The 19,219-nt window shown below is 36.3% G+C and overlaps 1 protein-coding gene across 2 annotated transcripts in view; it reads right to left on the bottom strand.

Annotated features, from left to right (window-relative positions):
• Positions 1-176: 176 nt before the first annotated feature.
• The window catches only part of nrbp2a (nuclear receptor binding protein 2a), a 32,538-nt gene continuing 13,495 nt past the window's right edge, over positions 177-19,219 (bottom strand). The window contains exons 2-19 of one of the 2 annotated variants that reach the window (XM_084411059.1): positions 17,013-17,045; positions 8,267-8,389; positions 7,987-8,088; positions 7,802-7,891; positions 7,638-7,678; positions 6,898-6,992; positions 6,405-6,428; positions 5,961-6,044; positions 5,745-5,800; positions 5,551-5,646; positions 5,332-5,464; positions 5,058-5,160; positions 4,912-4,962; positions 4,683-4,818; positions 4,209-4,262; positions 4,060-4,123; positions 3,682-3,737; positions 177-1,957 (exon numbers count right to left, since the gene is read on the bottom strand). In XM_084411059.1, coding sequence (XP_084267185.1) covers positions 1,859-1,957; positions 3,682-3,737; positions 4,060-4,123; positions 4,209-4,262; positions 4,683-4,818; positions 4,912-4,962; positions 5,058-5,160; positions 5,332-5,464; positions 5,551-5,646; positions 5,745-5,800; positions 5,961-6,044; positions 6,405-6,428; positions 6,898-6,992; positions 7,638-7,678; positions 7,802-7,891; positions 7,987-8,088; positions 8,267-8,389; positions 17,013-17,045 — 1,440 coding nt within the window. In that variant the 3' untranslated portion in view covers positions 177-1,858. The remainder of the gene's footprint in view (positions 1,958-3,681; positions 3,738-4,059; positions 4,124-4,208; positions 4,263-4,682; positions 4,819-4,911; positions 4,963-5,057; positions 5,161-5,331; positions 5,465-5,550; positions 5,647-5,744; positions 5,801-5,960; positions 6,045-6,404; positions 6,429-6,897; positions 6,993-7,637; positions 7,679-7,801; positions 7,892-7,986; positions 8,089-8,266; positions 8,390-17,012; positions 17,046-19,219) is intronic. The other variant, XM_084411060.1, reaches the window with a different exon arrangement.

Here is a 19,219-nt window from a genome sequence, read left to right as displayed (position 1 = left end):
CCCAGTACATATTTGGCTTTGACATGGTTCAAGTTCTCATTTGCATGTAGAATACATAGAAATAGTGTATAATTCATTTTACATGACATAAAATATACACATACTGTGGTAATATGTAAATGCCTAATAGAATAACAGCCCTTCATACCCAAAGGAGGGATTTATTAAAGCAAACCTTTGTTTCAGTCAACGGTCAGTTTATTGTATGTAATCATAATGCATTAATCAATATAAGAGACAAAGAAACAGATAAATGTTAAACACCTCTGAGCAGTCAGCTGATCTAAGATCAGCTCATATTCACATTAAGAAGGCAAATAAAAATCCCATGTTAACACTGTTAGCCATGAACAGGACCCCTGCGTTAGTGAACCTATTATTAGCTGCTCAAAATGCTTTTATGATTTATTGTTTGAGCTTGTATCAGTCGCTTTGGTTAAAAGCGTCTGCTAAATGAATAAAAGTAAATGGATTTGGAGTACTACTCAGTTTATTTTCTTGGTAAAAGTCATCTGGATGAAGTGCTATTCTGCTTTATTGATTAAAAACTAGGAAATATCAGATCGAACTTCACTTAGGCTGCATTTATTTGATCAAAGCTAGAGTAATATTGTGCAATATTATTGTTATATATTTGAAAACGTCATTTATTCCTGTGATGGCAAAGCTGAATGCTCAAGATTTCTTATTTGGTGCTCAAGTAACATTTCGTATTATTATCATTGTCGAAAACAGTTGTGCTTCTTGATATTTATGTGTAAACTGATTTTCTTTTTCAAGATTCTTGAATAGAAAGTTCAAAAGAACAGCATTTATTTCAAAATAGATTTTTTTTGTAACAATGCAAGTCTTCACTATAATTTTTGATCAATTTAATGCATCCTTGCTGAAGAAAAGTATTCATTTCTTTCATAACATGAAAATCTCACTGACCCCAAACTTTAAAACGGTAGATAGCATTATTGCCACGGTTTACAGATATTTGCAAAGTTCATTACCGTCTGCATCAGAAAAGCTACTGAGATCACCATAGTGTCATGGAAGCAATTCAGAACAGAGACATTTTAAACTCTGTATAAATCACTCCACATTAAGAGCAAGAAAAAATGTTGGAAAAAATATATAATTATAACAAGAGCACTTGCCATTGTATCGTACATTCGTTTGCTCAAAGTCAGCCTGTTAAAGCATACAGAATAAGATAATATAGAAATGTAGAATTAAACATTGATACATTTTCCTTTTAAACATGTATACCAAGGCTGTGTATTAACTGTTTAAAATAATAAATAATACATTGAAGTCTAGAACAAACGTACTCCAATCATATTGCCTGATGGGAAGCAGCAAATATTTCTTAGACACTTAGCCTCCTCTCAGAGGTTCCCGAAGCTCTGTCAACCTAAAATCATCAGGTTGTGTGAAACTTTGTCCTTTGCTAGATGAGGATGGATTATGCCATAGACACGATGACTTGGAGAGATGTTTTAAAAAATCAGTTAATCCGTCTTAAAAAAAAAAGAAAAAAAAGTCACAACCCAAAATGCTGGCACTGAAGGCAGAATCTCTGCAAGTAATGGAAGTGTGTTTCTTCGTCATGGTAAAATGACATCAGTAATTTAAACTTCAAGATTAAAGTAAACAGTTTGAGCTCTTTGGAGTTTGTGCAGGTACCATGCTGTGTGATGAGCTTTCTCCCCAGGCCCATCGCTTATTCTCAAGCCATCTTGTCATGACCTTCATTATGTAATGTTGCACTTTTGGTCTTATTTCCCTCTAGTCAGTCTTTTGCTCTCTCTTTTCTCAAGCTCTGGCCCAGTCTTCAAGCACTGTCTGTCTATTCTAGGACCAGCTGGGCTTAGTACATCACAGCCATGGCAGTAGGGGAGGTGGACGTCCCTGACCAGTGCTTACATAATGCATCCTCAAGAAAACATGCCAACTTCTCGCAGTCTTCCTGCAGGACACAAAAACCAGACAATCACATTCACACATGAAGCAAAACTACATGAGCTATGGTTTTCATTCCTTGCCACAGATGCCTTTGAATTGCACACTAGAAGACTAAAAATAGGGTTGGGTGGTGTGTTCCAAATTTTAACCTTTTCATTTATATGCATCTTCTTTTTTTTTTTTTATACCATGGCAGTGATGCATATCTTTAAATAGTAATTAGGCTTGTCACTATACCTATATGTTATAAATTAAAACAAAACCTTAAACGCTTCATAATCCTCCATATCACCACAAACTCCAAACTTCCAAATTCCATTTCAAACTCCAACATACAATTAATTTGACTCACACATATACAGTACAATTACGTAAAGCAAAATATCGCAAATCTGGTTGTTTATATTGTCACAAAATGTAAACTATATTGGCGAAATATTTAAAGTTGGATATATTGGATATATATTGGATATATTTAAAGCATCCAACTTTACCTACTTCTTATACAATACACTCATGTAGAGCAAATATACCAAATCTCAACTGCCTGATTGTTTAGATCATTCTTAGGTGTGTAGGTGCAGTCAGTATGGACTGTACAAAATACAATGAGAGTTAAAGGTGAGTGGGCCAGTTTTATCTGTGCTGATGAGTCAATTATTGAGGCAAATATTTTCTGTGTTAATTTGTTAAAGGGTTAGTTCACCCAAAAATGAAAATTCTGTCAGTAATTACTCTCCCTCATGTTGTTCCAACCCCGTAAGACCTTCGTTCATCTTCGGAACACAAATTAAGATATTTTTGATGAAATCTGAGTGCTGGCTCACTCCTCCATAGACTTCTAGCCTAGGTGACCGAAACTTGCTGGCTATCTGGGCCTCAAGTTAGTTCACGTAGTGTTTTTGCGCAGCGCGTCTGTGTTACACGTCACCACGTAGGCTCACTATTGGCCGACGCTGGTCATGTGTGTGATGCGTGTGACGTACAACACAGAAGCGCTGCGCTAAAACACTACGTGAACTACCTCGAGGCCCAGATAGAAGGAAATGAATAGTGGAATAAAGTCGTTATTTTTGTTTGTTTTTGCACACAAAAAGTATTCTCGTCGCTTGATAAACTTAAGATTGAGCCACTGAAGTCACTTGGACTATATTAACGATCTCTTTAATACATTTTCTGGGCCAGCAAGTTTCGGTCACCTAGTCCTAGAAGCCTATGGAGGAGTGATCCAGCACTCAGATTTCATCAAAAATATCTTAATTTGTGTTCCGAAGATGAACGAAGGTCTTACGGGGTTGGAACAACATGAGGGTGAGTAATTACTGACAGAATTTTCATTTTCCGGTGAACTAACCCTTTAATTTTGTATTGTTATTGTATTTGTATTGTATTGTATTTTATCATTACTGGTAGACAGATGACAGCTTCGGCTTTCAGTAGCTAATCGTCATACACTATGATATGAGTTCTAAAATCAGCTCAAAATATCAAACATGTTTTGATATCTGCCAACTGGATGGAATCATAATCTGAAGCTAAAAAGATTGAGTCTGTACCCCATCATACACTATGTGATTTTCTGTGAAATTTGTCAACTCCAACTGCCCAAAACTATTGTCAACTTATATCGACTGCAAATCGAGGCAAAAATCTGAACAAAAGTAGTCTAGCGTATTCCAGCCTTAAGATAACTAATAAAGCTTGATGGTTAGAAGAACTCATGCTTACCTCACTGATGAAAGCATGGTGAACCAACTCACTAGCCAATTCTTTGGAACTGTCAGCTGTGGGGGAAAAATAAATAATAATAATAATAATAATAATAATACATTTTTATATTTAATAAAAATATATATTTGATAAAAAAAACACAAAAATATATAATAATAATAATAATAATAATATATTTTTATATTTAATAAAAATATATATTTGATAAAAAAAACACAAAAATATATAATAATAATAATAATAATAATAATAATATTATATATATCAGGCATATATTTTTAAATATATTTTATTATCAATTTTTAAATTGCACAATAATATTTTAGAAAAGAAAAAAATGCACCAAGAACACATTTGAATGTGATAATTACTTACATGGCGAAACATCACAGCTAAGCTGACGGTGAAGTCTGTCATCCATCTTTAAAAAGAGAGAGAGCTACAGAGAAAGAAAGGATAGATTATGGACAATATTTACAGAAGCCAAGTAAAACTACAACCCACCCAAAAAAATGTAAACTCACATGACTCCTTGTTCCTTCCTCATTTGCTTCCAGATTACATTGGATCTGTACAACCTGTACGAAAACAAGCCAAACACACCAAGTTTTTAAGAAGACAGTATTACTAATAACTAATAGAAAGTAACCAAAATACTGTTTGTACATGGATGAGATGCATTGATCACCATTTCTGGGAAATGTTTAAACAAATGTCAGCTTTTTCAAATTGACCCTTGCTCATCATCAGTGTCATAACTGGACACACTTCCCCATTAGGCATACAAATATTTGTTGGCTAATATTTTGCCTTAAAAAAAAAAAATACAACACAACATTTAAAATGACCTGTAAATCTGTTAAGTGATTTTTTTTTTTTACACAAATGAACTGATTCACTAACATATTCAGACTTCCTAAAGCTTCATATGAGGCATAACATCACTACTTGTGGTTAGTTGCTCCCAACACTGCTTCTAACATAAACCTTCTTCTAACCTTTCTGGTTTCAGTCTCCTGTGGTTCTGGGGTTGGGGTCTTCACAGTCTCCATCTGTTCCTGCGACAAAGAAAGAGCGCGGGGGATAGGATGTGGCCGGTGGGAAGCAAAGTTCATCAGGGGATATATGCCATTTCTGTTCATGCAGAAGAGGAAAGGTTTCAAATCCACAAGCATGGAAACAAACACAGTCTAAATCAAGGATCAGCTGATCTTCTCCATGACTCACTTCACATCCTCAAGAAATTTGTCCAGTTCCAGAGGTGAGACGTGAGAATACCTTAAAAAAAAAAACACCTTTGGGAAAAATGTCTAAACGTGGGAAACAATCACTAAAGAGAACCAGACACTTCACATTTTGTTTGAGAAACTCACTTTAGATGTACTCCAGGTCGGTCACGATGATTAATCTCTGCCATGATACCATTAGGGTCAAAAGATTTGGTCTTCTCTTCTACACAATTCTCAGGAAGGAGATCTGGAAAAAATAAAAATAAAAGTTTAAGACTTAAACCAAAGAGGAATGGAACAACAATTCCTTTTTGGATGATTGGGCCATTCATAAATTTCTGAGATCAAAATGAAAGCATAATTACTGTATGGTTTCAGGAAGGCATGAACAACAGTGCTTTTTACATGTTCCACTTACACTGGTTATTGATAAAGCAATGCGCAGCAAGCAGTTTTAAGGAGTGGACCTCAAATAACACTCTGTGGAACAGCAGGTCATGAGCCGTGGGTCTCGACTTGGCTTCGGTGCGTACACACGACTGGATAAATTCCTGTCAATGTGAAGAGATAAAGGCATTCAATTAAACAAAAAGAATTAAGGAGAGCTGTTTTAGTTATAAACATAACTATCTTTTACCCTCATGAGAGGGTCCTCAAGTGACTGTCCAGCATGATCAACGGCCTCTTTCGAAACTGCAGCGTCTCCATTGGCCTGGATTTCCAATACTGCCATCTAAAGGAGAATGTGGAATACAACATTAAAGGTCATAAATCAGTATTGATTAAAATAGTATTATTTTATTTTTATATTTATTATTTAAATTTTCAGACCTCCAAGGCACAGATACCAAATGAAAATATATCGATGGCATAGTCATCTTCAGCAACTGGAGAAGAAGAAATGGTATGTAGATTTCTTGATTACAAATTATAAGCAAAACAACTTTTCTTTGTTGAACAAAAAAAAAAAAAAAACATTTCCAGGGTTAAATAAAAAAATTCCAGATTGCAAAAGGTGTAAAAATGGTAAAGGTATCAGATACTTACTTCCATACTCTGGAGCAAAAAAATGCTGGTTCCGCATTTCATCTCGATGTTGATGCACATTCCCATGAATCGCCTCAGCAAATACTAAGGGAACAGGGGACACGCACAACATTAAAATTAAACTATTTATAACATTATATGGATGGAAGAATTTTACCCAGTAAACATACGTAGATAAAATGTCTAGCATATGGGCTAGAGTCCAAAATAAATACTCTGAAGGGGGATGTGGGTCTTATTTTCTTTCTTTATGTCTTAGATTGTCAAAGCTGACAAGAAAAGTTACAGTACATTACACAACTGCCAGGATTTTGGGCCAATATACGCAAAGCATTGTTTAAGGAAGGAAGGAAAAGAAACAGTCTATGTATGGCCTGTGTTTTCTTTCTGACGAGATAACCACATTCCTGTGCACATGGCATATGGGGCTCAGAGTGGACTCACCATTTACAAACAGCCTGTGCCAAACTGTGAAAGAAAGAAGAGACATAAACATCTATGTTAGAGATTCTATGTTAGAGAGGATCAAAAGTCAAATAATTTTGAGCTCAAAGGGATAGTTCACCCTACAATGAAAATTATGTCATTAATCATGTCGTTCTAAACACGTAAGCCTAAATTAAATCCGTTCATCATATAAAGCGACCGTGTCTCTTAAAAAAATTGGACTAAACCGCTCAATTCCTATGGTTTAGTTTTACGGTCCCTTTATAAACTTTTTGAAGCATCACAGTGGTAGTTGCGTAGCTGTCAATGGAGAGTACAGAAAGCTCTAAGATTTCATCAAAAAGAAAAAAGAAAATCTTCATTTGTGTTACGAAGATGAATAAAAGTCTTAGGGGTTTGGAACGACATGAGGGTGAGTAAATTATGACAGAATTGTCATTTTTGGGTGAACAAACCCTTTTAATAAAAAGGTAAAAGACTACTGTCAAACCTGAGCCGATCTTTATGAGGCCGTTGTGCTGAATAAAGATGGTGTCACAGGTCAGGTTACCGTGGATAATGGGCGGATCACATGAATGTAAGTAACTAAAGAACGAAAGGATAAAATGTCAGTACCCACAAATTGCCCACACTGATAAAAAAAAAAAACGTGTTTAAAACATTATAAATTTATTTTTCTATTCAAGTGAACCTTTTATACATTAAACTTTTTCTCTCATTATAATTGTATTGTCAATATAATTAAATGTAAATTTTATATATAAAGTTGCAAAACATTGAATGTAAAAAAATAGTAGTAAAAAATAGTAATAAAAAATAATAGTAAAAAAGGTTTTTTTTCTAATAAAATTATATAGAGACAAGTTATAATTAATAAATTGTACTGGTTTAAAAGCTGAAGTGTGTAACTTCTAGCACCATGAAACTTTTTTCTTCAAAAAACTCCCCTACTCTGCCATTGGCCAAACAAACAGACAGCCCCGCCCCCAAACTGGCACCATTGGTTGAGTCAGTGTTGCTATGCTAGAATGGTCAAGATGCTCAAACAAACAAGCAATGTTTTGAGAGCCACAGAGCCACAGTGTTTACACTTTTGTACAAATCAACCTACACATAACTGTCTCTGTATATTAAGCTGGGAAAATATTTTTAGTTTACCTACACACTTCAGCTTTCACAGCATATTTGCAGATGATTTTCTCAGATAATATTGAATTCTCAGTGTCCTACCTGAGTGCAGAAAGTATCTGTGTGCACCAACGCTTCCATGCCTGAGACACACAGAAAGTACCAGTGTGTTAAGTGTTTGTCATATTTCTGCCAGAAGGTGGTGTAGTCCTCCAGCTTTTCTGCATGAAGGGTTTTCACTTTCAATGTTCGATGAAACGTCTCACCTTCACATTCATAGTTTTGTGGTTTTTCTTTGTCTTCTTCAAAAACTGCTTGAGACTTCCAGATGACATGTATTCAGTGATAAAAATCACCTGTGCGGCACGAATAGAAAGAAACCGTGAATGTCTGAATTCAGGGCAAAGTTCACAGAAGCGTTTGTTTTTATCAGGTGTGTTTTGAGACTCACCCTTGCTCTGCTCTCTCTCATGTCCAGCCAGTACTTGTGAAATTTTACGATGTTCGGATGCTCCACCTGCGTAAGGTTCTCAAACATCTCTCGTATCCGCTCCTGCATAACACAAAGTACATACACACTTGGTTTTACATTTCAAGCATTTTGTCTGTCACTGTACCACCATTCCAGAATGATGACGCTCCAATACAGTAACATATCACAGATGTTTGTGGTGTAGCATGCCAAGTATCCCTCCCAGAATACTGATGTTGGAAAACAAGCATGGTCCTACCTCAAAGGACTTGAAAACCTTCTTGTCTGAAAACTGCACTTCGTTCCACACCACCTCCACCCCCTCTTCAGTGTCCATGGCCAAGTACGCACTCTCAATGCCTGGGACATTTCCCTGACTGACCTAAACCAGAGAGAGAGGAAAGAGTGGAAAGAGAGTTTTAGTGCTGCCAAGTTCATACAAAGTACCATTTAGCCAGTGATATCTGCAATATTTACTTCATATTGCACAACTTTCTACAATGTTTGCAAATGTGATATTTTAGTATCAACTTCTAGGTATTGTAAGTACAGGAAATTTGTATTTCTGTGAAAGAAACGCCCCCTGCTCCACCCCCTGCTCCACAACTCTCCCATGGTGCACGTTGTGGTTTGGGCTGCGATGAGCGAGAATGAAAACACAGACTTTGAATGGCCTGTAAATTCTTGGCCATTTTGGTCTTTGTAATGCTGTAAATGAAGCACACAAAACAGAAGAGGGCACACTGCTGTTTGCTCCCCAAACACATCAAGTCTCCACCTTTTTTGGACAGAACCAGACCTTTTATTATCACAACTGTCTAAAGGAAAACAAACCGTCCAGGGTTTTCATATTTTGATTTTCTATATTTATAGCCTGAATTTGCTCCCCTCCTGCTGATCATTGAACACAAGCTATGTGTTTTGGAGACAGACACAACATGATCCAGTCACGCTGAGATACAGCTGCCCTCTAAAAGGCCTTGGATGGATTTAACTATCTCAGATTTAAAAACATGACTACAAATTGATAATACGGTTTGGTAGGTTTCAACAAAGAGCTTTTTCATTTGTCAGGGCATTCAAGGAACGATAAAATAGGAGTAGAATAAGCTGTACATGTTAGAGAGTCATTATAATGTTTACTACGCTAAATAGTATCAAGTAGCAACTCAAGCTCAAATAATGTGCTTGATTGATTATAATATTCTATGAAGTCTATGAAGGTTCATCTTAAAAAATTAAGTTTATTTTGGTATTACAAGCGCATTGATTGTCATTCACCATTGTGTTCCAGGCTCAGAGGTTAAATAGTGACCATTAAAAGGACAACCTCAGGGCAACAGTAAAACAGAACTAGTTTTATGACACTTTTATTGAAAATGGCAGAGCACAGAAAAGCTGGGTTATGTAAGGCGGAGAACACAAGGACACCAAAAACATGTCCGATTACATTTGGAGTTAATTAATTCCCTAGATGCCGCACAAACAGACAAGGAATGTCTTTGAAAACAAATTAAAAAAACGTTCAAGTTCCTCTGAGAGCCAGAGTATCCTTCTACCCAGCTGGCGACTACAAATTATGGGCAATCAAAGGCGGCTGACCCTTTTATGGATAAGTATTGTACTTCAGCGTGCTCCAGTGACGTATATATAATGTTACTAGGATTTATCAAATTATGGTCTATTAGCCATGGCGCATTTTAAATCAATGTTTAAAATGCAGTATGCATAAGGGTTGTTGACATGAGGTCTACTTTAGCATGCCCTAAAACTATTGCAATGTTCTAAAACCATTTAATTTAGGAGCATTTTTATACAGGTCCAATTTTATACAGAACCAGTACCAAAAAAAGGGAATGGAACGACGTCCAGTTCTGCGGCACAAAGCCGCTACAGAATCTAGTGTGAAACATTGGCTGCGTCCGAAAACTGATAAACGCTGCCTTCGGAGGACGCATTCCAAGGTCGGAAGGAATCAAGGCACGTCCGAATGCAATGTTAGTTTCACTTCCTGTCTCCTGAGATACCTTCTTCTGATCGATTTTTGAAAGCAGCATAGATGTATCCTTCACTGCCTTTGATATTCCAGAATCCTGTGCTTCCATTCTGTGACAGTTGAGCTAGAAAAATAAAGATGGCGTCTGAAAGTTGCGGCTGGTCGTCAGTTCACTTATGTCATTTTTAGCAAGAAATGACTATTTCAGTCATCAAAAATTCACGTAGTTTTCTCCAAAGCTTGCTCTATTTCGCTGTAGATCATTAAACCATTACACTACCCCAGAACCCTGTCCGAAATCAGTTTCGTGAGGTACCTTCATGCGCAAACACTGCCTGCAAAGTCATTGACTGATAGGCCAGCGAGGCAACAAGTCGGCTGCCTAAGCTTTCGGACGCAGCCCTCAAGTGACCAAACAAAGTCTGATTCCCGAACACATGGCTCTTATGAGTCGATTTTTTTAAGTTAATCAAAAACATACAGTGAAATCAGTGTAATCCGATTCCCAAACGAATGACTCTTATGAACGGTTTCTTTTAAGTGACTCAAAAACATACACTATGACCAGTGTAATTCGATTCCTGAACAAATGATTCTTGAGTTGGTTAAAAAAACTAAAAAAAAACCTTAAAATGTAATCCAATTGCCAAACAAATTACTTTTATGACCATATTCTTTTAGATTAATCAAAATCAAACTTTGTAATTAATGTACTCCTACTGAACAAAAGACTCTTATGAGCCAATTTTAAGTGAATCAAAACACACAGTGTGACCAGTGTAATCAGATTCTAGAATGAATGATTCTTATAAGCAGTTTTTTTAAGTGAATCAACAAAATACATTGTGACCAGTGTAATCCGATTACTGAACAAATAACTTATGAGCCAGTTCTTTTTATAGCCAATCAAGAACCTGCAGCACAGACAAAAAAATAATAATCTAGTGGAATGCGTCAAACTACCCACAAATAATATAAATCACTGTCAAAATGTAGTTGTGGTGTTAAATTCTGGGTTTGGGGTCTGTCTTGAGTGAAGTTTATAAAGAATGTTTTGAGAATCTGTTTTTGGAAACTTTACCAAATATCAGGAAACACTGTGCCCCCCCAAAAAAGCTGATATAATCTCACACTCAGTGCTTTAAAATCCTTTCTGACATGAGCCCACATAAAAGCTTTTCCAATGAAAACAAACATTACTATCTTCATTTCCTCCCCTTTCATCCCCTAACCTGCATCTGTCACAGATACGTTTCCAGCTGTATTACCTCTTCCTGCATAATGTAAGAAATCTAATGAGTTGTTCTGTGGAACCACTTTCATCTCTGGAAACCTGACCCTGAATGCTCAATTTTCTCTTCTACATCCCATTGAGGATTAACAGAGAGAAAATGTGAATGGCTTGCGTGCATACCTGAATGAATCAGAGATTTATATCCAGGTACAGCTTTTCAGATATACAATTATCATCAAGAATGGTGCTTCAATTCAGCACACTAACCCCAGATGCATACTGGGCCCCCTACCCTAGACAGGACTAAACGTTTTGTCTGGGTACAAAGAAGAGCCTCACTCTGTGGCGTCAGGTCACCTTTCTCCATCAAAAAGGTAGCCAGCCCATAGAGCACTGATTTTAACTGACATACAGGAGACACTCATGTCTGTGCTGTGCTGTAATTTTGGAACAAAATGGTTTGTGTAACACTCTTAGCTGGAGAGAGACCCATTCCAGATGTTCCAGATGTGAAAACAAGCAATCCTTGTTAGCTAAAGTGCCAGTGTCACTCAAGACCAGCAAACGGCCTGAGGGGACCACCCTACTCAGGGATCTGGGGGCGGAGATGAACACATTGCATGACACGACATGAAAGAGATACAAACGTGCTGCTCTGCATTTTTGTGGTCAAACTCTCCAAGAATTGAGGAGTTGCCTAAGATGAGCAGAAATGCTGGTATTCCCCTCTGCCATTCACCGCCCCACTATTTAAATGGAAAACAAGGCACTTTGACCTGCAGAGTGTTTGATGCTATCAATTGATAAGCTGACAGAAACTTAAAAAAAAATGGCCCAAATAGATAGTCTAAGAACCATTGCATTAGCATAGCAGATATTTTATGTAAGGAATAATTGACAACGGGCCAATTAGAAAAATAATGCACACCCGAGGTGGTGATGCGACCACGTGCGAAGCAGAGGTCAGTGCTCAGCCAGTGCCGTTGTGGGTTTTATTTCTGTGGTTTGTAAAGACCTTTGAAATAACTTAAATCATTTGGCAAGGTGATATGGAACTGTTGTGTGATCAAGACCTGCCTGAAACTACTTTAGCTGTGCGTTTCCCTGAAAATAATTGCACACCTTAGAATGTTCGTCAACCAATCAGAATCAAGCATTCAACTGCCCCATAGTAAAAATACATTACAAATTTTTTACAGATGTACAGTACTATTTAAATAGTTTTCTTTACAACATTTCTATTATATAATGATATTTATAAAATATTTATTATGAATTATTATCAAGTTATGTTCTATTCATCAAAGAATCCTAAAAAATAAATCTGTCTCCCCCCCCAAAAAAGGCAGCACAACTATTTGTTGTTAATGTTTGAAGTGTCCCTGTATAATTTACAGCATTGACTGACAGAGAATTACTTTTATATGCAAGCTAAAGAGACATTATAACTGAAATATACTTAACTCAATCAGAGCCAAATCAAACTGACTCAAGAAAGAGCAGTCGATTAATTAACCCAGTTGATTAAACGCCCAATTAATAAACACAATTGCTCACAGTTTACCAATGTGCAATGTAGAGCTACACGATCTTATTCCTAAACGACAACGATTCAGCTATCTAAACCTTTGATAAGTTTGATCACTGCGAACATTCAAATCTGCGTTCGCACAGCCACTGACACAGAGGGAGCAGTTGTCATGTATAGATCTTAGTCAGGTTAGCTGCCATATTGAATTTAGACAATGGCACGCACTGTATAAAGGCCCTTGCACACTGAGCCCGAAATTCGCATCCGAAATTTTCGCACGTTAAAAAATAAATACGACCTCACGTTATGTCAATCACGCTTGTACACTGCCTCCGAAACTTTCGTCTGTCACAAAAAAAAAAAAACTTTTCACAACTCAACTTTTAAAAATTGTTGTCTACTGAAAGTATTTTTTCAGAAAGACATTTCATCAGCTGAACAGTCGGAATGTTGTTAAACAACAGTACAATCCATTGAATGCACTGCATTCTGTCCCTCACAGCCTCGTTTTCATGCCTCTCAAAAAAGAAAAATGGCACTACCCTGACTAAGGTCTATGGGTATGAAACAGTCTTTTCAACCACACAGTATCATTATTACAATAATTCAAATGATCACACAAGTACTGGGATAAAAGTATACAGTTAGGATATAAACACTGATGTCTACGGTAGCAAATCTACCTTTTGAAAGTAACTTGACACTTCAAATAAAGATTGCATCAATTGCATCATTACACCAGTAGTTGGTGAAGGCTGACTGTTAAAAATGCACTTGTCCAGAAGGAACCTTTTTGCGTTCTATAGTTGTGTCCTAAAATTAAGGTGTTTTGGGTGCAAGTATGTGATCTAATGTCACAGATTCATGGAATTGATTTTCCAGTGGATCCAGAGGTGTTTATAAGGTAATTTTACCGACTCTAACCTGCCACATAGTCAAGCTATTAAGCTTGCTGAAATGTTGTTGATAAGAGCTAAAAAATGCATTGCTTATGTGCTAATTGGATTGTGGTTGTCGGAGGTTGGCCGCTGTGTACCAATATAAGAGATCACATATTCAATGAGGGGCAGAGGTGAATTATTTTAGAAAATCTGGAAACCCTTTTTGAATTCCATTAAAAAAAATTGACACATGATTTCATCTGATGGAGTTGATTTTCTAACTGTTTTATGATGCATCTCCCTTTTCCCTTTTTTTTTTTGTGTGTATGTGTGTTTTTCCTTTGTGTCTTTTCTGACGTTCGTTGGTTTTATTGTTATATTTGGAAAAAAAAGCTAAATAAAAGCTAAAATAATTTTTTTGTCATTGAATCATTCAAGAGGTTTGTTTAAAAACGCTGATTCAGCCAGTAATGAAAAGTCTTCAGGATTGAGTCATTGAATCTTTTATTCCAAACAGATTTTTTTAAATAATTAATATACATTAATTAAATATTTTAAATAGACTGAAGCAATTAACAGTTTGTCAGAACCTCTAGTAAATTACATGTTATTTTGTTCAATTGTCATGGGAGATTTTAAACGAAAAATCGCGATTCTCAATTTATCCAGAATTGTGCAGCTCTAGTGTAGTGTGAAACCTTTTTGAAAAATCTTACAAGGATTAATTGCTAACCCAGGGTTTAATATGAACAGCAAAAAATGGAACAAGGGTCTAGGTTTTTTTTTTTATGTTTTTTTTTAAATGGTTTTTCAAACATCAAAAACAGACAAAAAGACACAATATAACAAACATCTGTGCAATATGCAAAACTAAACCTAAAGGGGAGGATGACGATATACAAGGCCAACCTCTCTAACAAAGTATAATCAACAATATTTGCAAAAAGTAAACGTTACAAATTTGAAATAAATAATAAATATATCAGAAGTCCTTGTGGCTAGACAAAAAAGTAAAAACTGGTTCCCACATTTTGTCGAATTTTTCTGAATTCCCAGAAATGGTGCATCTAATTGTTTCCAGGTGTAATGTAGAAGTGAGTACGGATAGCCAGTCAGAAAAGAGGGGCGTAGTATTTTTCTTCCACAAAAGCAGGATAACTTTTTAAGCTACAGTCATACTATATTGAACAGGTACTCGTACTGAGAGACTCCAGTGAGTCTGACCAAAATCCTGGTTTAAAAATTACTGGTTAAACATTTCCCACGAGTTATTGGGAATTACAAATTGTCAAAATGGAATGAATCACAATCACCGCTGATCGTCAGGTAGACGCTCTGAGAAGAGCATGCTATCAGTTGGACCATTCCTGAGAATCACACACTTGGCAGTCACTCAAAGGAACTATTCAACGTGATAATCCTACGGGTAAAGTGTCAAACTCATCAAGCTTTCATTGAATCCTCTTCCAGTTTAAGCTGTATTGTGCAACTTCTACCAAAGAAAGAAGGCTGACAGATGCATCCTATTATCAACTCCTGCCTCAGGGTGTCCCTCTCCCAAAGCGCTCAACTTTTTATCTTGCACTCACATATGAAATAAAAGAATAGGCAAAATCAGCAGAAAGTGATGAATACCGCTGCTTTTGGGTAAACAGAACAAAGTAGGTGTGTTTGTTAAAGCGTTGCTCAGTTGCTGTTTGTGATCTGCAGGATGGTATTGTTCTACACATAAGGATTCAGAAGCCCAGTGGTGCCTAATGCACCACTTTATTACATAAACCTGAACATTTTAAAAGCCACATCAGGACAAGTGCACCACTGGGTATGAACATGAGTGGCACTTTTGAAGTGAGGATCTGTCACAGCCGGCTTGTAGGATTGAAGTCTGCAGCATTAACCGAGATGAGAGCTCTAGCTTTGAATGAGGGGTTAATGCGAAAAACGATCAATGCTGATGGACTTGAAGGGATCATAAACAAAGAAAGGTGCAATACGCAGCAGACGACATCAGATGACTTAGTAAAAAGAGAAATAGAGAGCAGGACAAAAAGAGGAAAGTAAACAAAGAGCATTATAGAATAAAAGCATGATGTGATGTCCACACAAAACAGTGTTAGTCACCACACTCACGACTCATGAATGCCCTGCATTGTGACGCTAAAGATGTGGGAAGCCATGGTGTGAACCTACTGAAAGCGCTCCTTTTCCAGAGGTTCTTTTTCTTCCTCTACTAGCTTTCGCTTTCTGTTGCACAGTTCTGAAAACTGGTATTTTCCAAAGCTGTGCCAAGCGAAGAACACCCGCAGCAACCAAACCAAAACTATACAGCTTTGATAAGATAAACAAGTAGCCTAGTTTTCACCTAACTTTTTGGTTGGTTGAGAGATCAGCCTGAATGCAACAATCACAATCGTGTCTTAAAGCGAAAATCAAGTTTTTAATGTTGTTTATATTTCTATGTGGTGCTTTTAATATGCTTTAAGACAAGCCATGTGCAAATTCATAAGTCAACACCACTGTATAGTATTTTCTCCTCAAAACTGAAGGAAAAAAAAAAGACGTGGTTTGAAATCGCTGGTGTTTCTCACGTCACAAACTACCTTGTAACCAATCACATCAACATACAGGCGGGCTTTAGCATATCATTTACAGCAAACTAAAAGGGAAGTCTCAAGAGAAGCCAGGTCATCCCCGTATTTTCCTGTTCACTGAAAAAAAAAAACGGGTACATTTAGCAAAATAGCGGGTTAATTATGTATAGGATTTATATTACAATGTGATGATGAACTATATGCCACAGACATTCTAAGTTGTTCAAAGCGTTTGTAAGGATGCTGATTTTTAGAAGGCAGCTGTCTGACTCTGAGATGAAGAACGGGAACATGGTTTGTCTAACATTAGCAACACATTATTAGATGTTTGATAATGTAGTCAAGCAAAAGTCTAATCATATTAATTACCGTTATGTGTCCGACGTTGTAGAGAGCGATACATAAAACACTTTACCATTCTGATATATCTACTTGTATACGAGTTGACTGAGTGAATCTCTGAGCTGGTGTGATACGCATATGCATGGATCCGCATATATTTTGTTCACAAGAAAAACATGTTATTTTGGTGATCAAATATGAGTTTTAAGGGATACAATTATTGACTACAGGGGGACTTTAAAACAAATTAAACTCATGTAAACAAAGTTCTCCTAGATTACAAGAGTGACACATGAATATGAGAAGCTGCATATAGGAGTCACTTGTCTTACTTGTGACATTGTGAGACATACTAAAACACATTCTACTCCCTAAAGAGATACTCCATCCAAAAAAAAAAGAAAAGAAAATTCTGTCATAATTTACTCACCCTCATGTCATTCCAAACCAGTAAGACTTTCTTCTGTGGAACATAAAAGAAGATATTTTTAGAAATGTGTATTTTGTCCATACAATGGAAGTCAGTGGGCTCCAATGTTGCCTGGATCCCAACATTATTCAAAATATCTTCTTTTGTGTTCTACAGAAGAATAAAAAAAAAAAAAATGCATCCAGGTTTGGAATGACATGCAAATCATTTTATGTATTACACCATGATTATGCCATAAAAGGTCTGGGGTTTCTTATAATGTATAATGATAGCAATGGGTATTAATATGTAAATGAGTAGGGGACTCAACGTGATCTGTCAAGCACATAAAAAGCTCACAAACCAAAAATTATGGCTTTCAAGCAAGTTTTACTTTACATATAGCTAATATCTAGCAGATAAAAAATAAATAAAAAAAAATCCCATGACTTAAGAGTTTATTAATTTACATTTTCAAGCCTGGAAAACACAATTTGATATTTGCAGGCTTTCCAGGACCATGGGAACTATGTAAATAAATCATTAGGGAAGATTAAATAATGATTTTAGCCATTATTTAACCCTCACCAGAGGAAGTAAAGCTGAAAGCTGGATGGAATTTCAGTTATAACTTGTATCTGACAGTTCTGGTCTAGTTACTGCTAGTCAGTCACATGAGATTAATTTGGGATTCTTAAGAGCATGAGTGAGCTGAAATACTCAAGCTGTCATCAAAAGCTCATTCTGTAGACTCACACATGACACTAATAAGTTCGAACAACCTATCGCTGTCATCTAGCATCTCTAAATTCACATCTATGAATAGAGGCATTGTCTCAACTAATTGAAGAAGCACAGCAGATAACTCTTGCACAATTAATCAGTCCAACTCCTGACAAAAAGAGTTGGAAAAACTTCTGAAAATCTTACGCTAACTGCAATTGAAGGTGGTAAAAAAACAGTTGTGCATCTGAAACTGACAGATGGAATTGAAATTGTGTGGCTGTTTTTTTTAAAGGACACATTCAGTTTTACTTTGAATTCGCAAAAGAGGAAACTTTAAAAGTGGTTTAGAAATACAATAATATCTATATCAGAGGTCTCGAATAGGGTCTCTGCGACATCCAAATCCATGCTACTGAAAGCAGTATAACAAAAACCCAATCCAAAAATGAAAATTATATCAAAAGATGATATTTTGACAAATGCTGAGTCGGTGGGGTCAAATCAATGCTGTTTGGATCTAAACATCTTCAAAATGTGTTAAATACAATTAAAATGTAATGTACGGGTACAAAACAAATCTCTAAAACAAGAGATCCTTTTAACATTGTTTCACGGGAAACTAACTCTGCTAGTCTTCAGGGACTTAGAGATCTTTGAGAGAGGCTGGCACAATCTTCTAGAGCCCAGTGCCAAACACAGCCATCTTGATAATATAGTGTGTCGAAGAAAGATGAGCAGCGGTCAGAATAAGGCCAACATAATTGTTTTCCTAACTGGACAAATGCTCATGCACTAAGAGCAAGCGAGATAGACAAATACCATTTGAATGGCTTAATGCAGTGAGACAGATGGCGTTTGCTGGTTTTGCTTTACACTGGCCATTAGCCAAGTATCTCTCTCTCTCTCTCTCTCTCTCTCTCTCTCTGTCTGTCTCTCTCTCATTAGTCTGCTGTTCCTCTCCACTGGTTTAATTAGTGTAAATGCATTACCACCACCTATCATTGGGTGAGAGGGTCCATTACCTGTGAGTGTCTGATAATGACAGTTCAAATACACCAGGAGTGTGCGGCATGATCAAAATCTTATATTATGGTTTGAGTTTTTTTTGTTTTTTTTGTCACAGTAATATCTGAATATACACTGGTCAAAAGTTTGGGATCTGAAATATTTTTATGCTCAACAAGGGTGCATTTATTGGATCAAAAATACAGTAAAAACAGCAATATTGTGCAATATTATTAATTTAAATTCATTTTAATACATTTTAAAAATGTCATTTTCATAAAATAAATATTTTTTGATGAATAGAAAGGTCAAAAGAACAGCATTTTGTTAAAAATAGAAATCTTCTGTAACATTATAAAAGACTTTACATTATAAAAAATGATTACTGACCCCAAACTTTTGAACAGTTGCGTAAATATCATTGCATGAAACGTTATATTTTAAAAGCCGATAACCGATATATTGGCCGATAAATCTAAATCCAAGATTGAAATTGG

The sequence above is a fragment of the Rutilus rutilus genome, assembly GCF_951802725.1.
Source record: "Rutilus rutilus genome assembly, chromosome: 6".
NCBI lineage: Eukaryota > Metazoa > Chordata > Actinopteri > Cypriniformes > Leuciscidae > Rutilus > Rutilus rutilus.
Note: the sequence above shows the minus strand (reverse complement) of the source record. Positions and strands in the feature narration are given on the sequence as shown.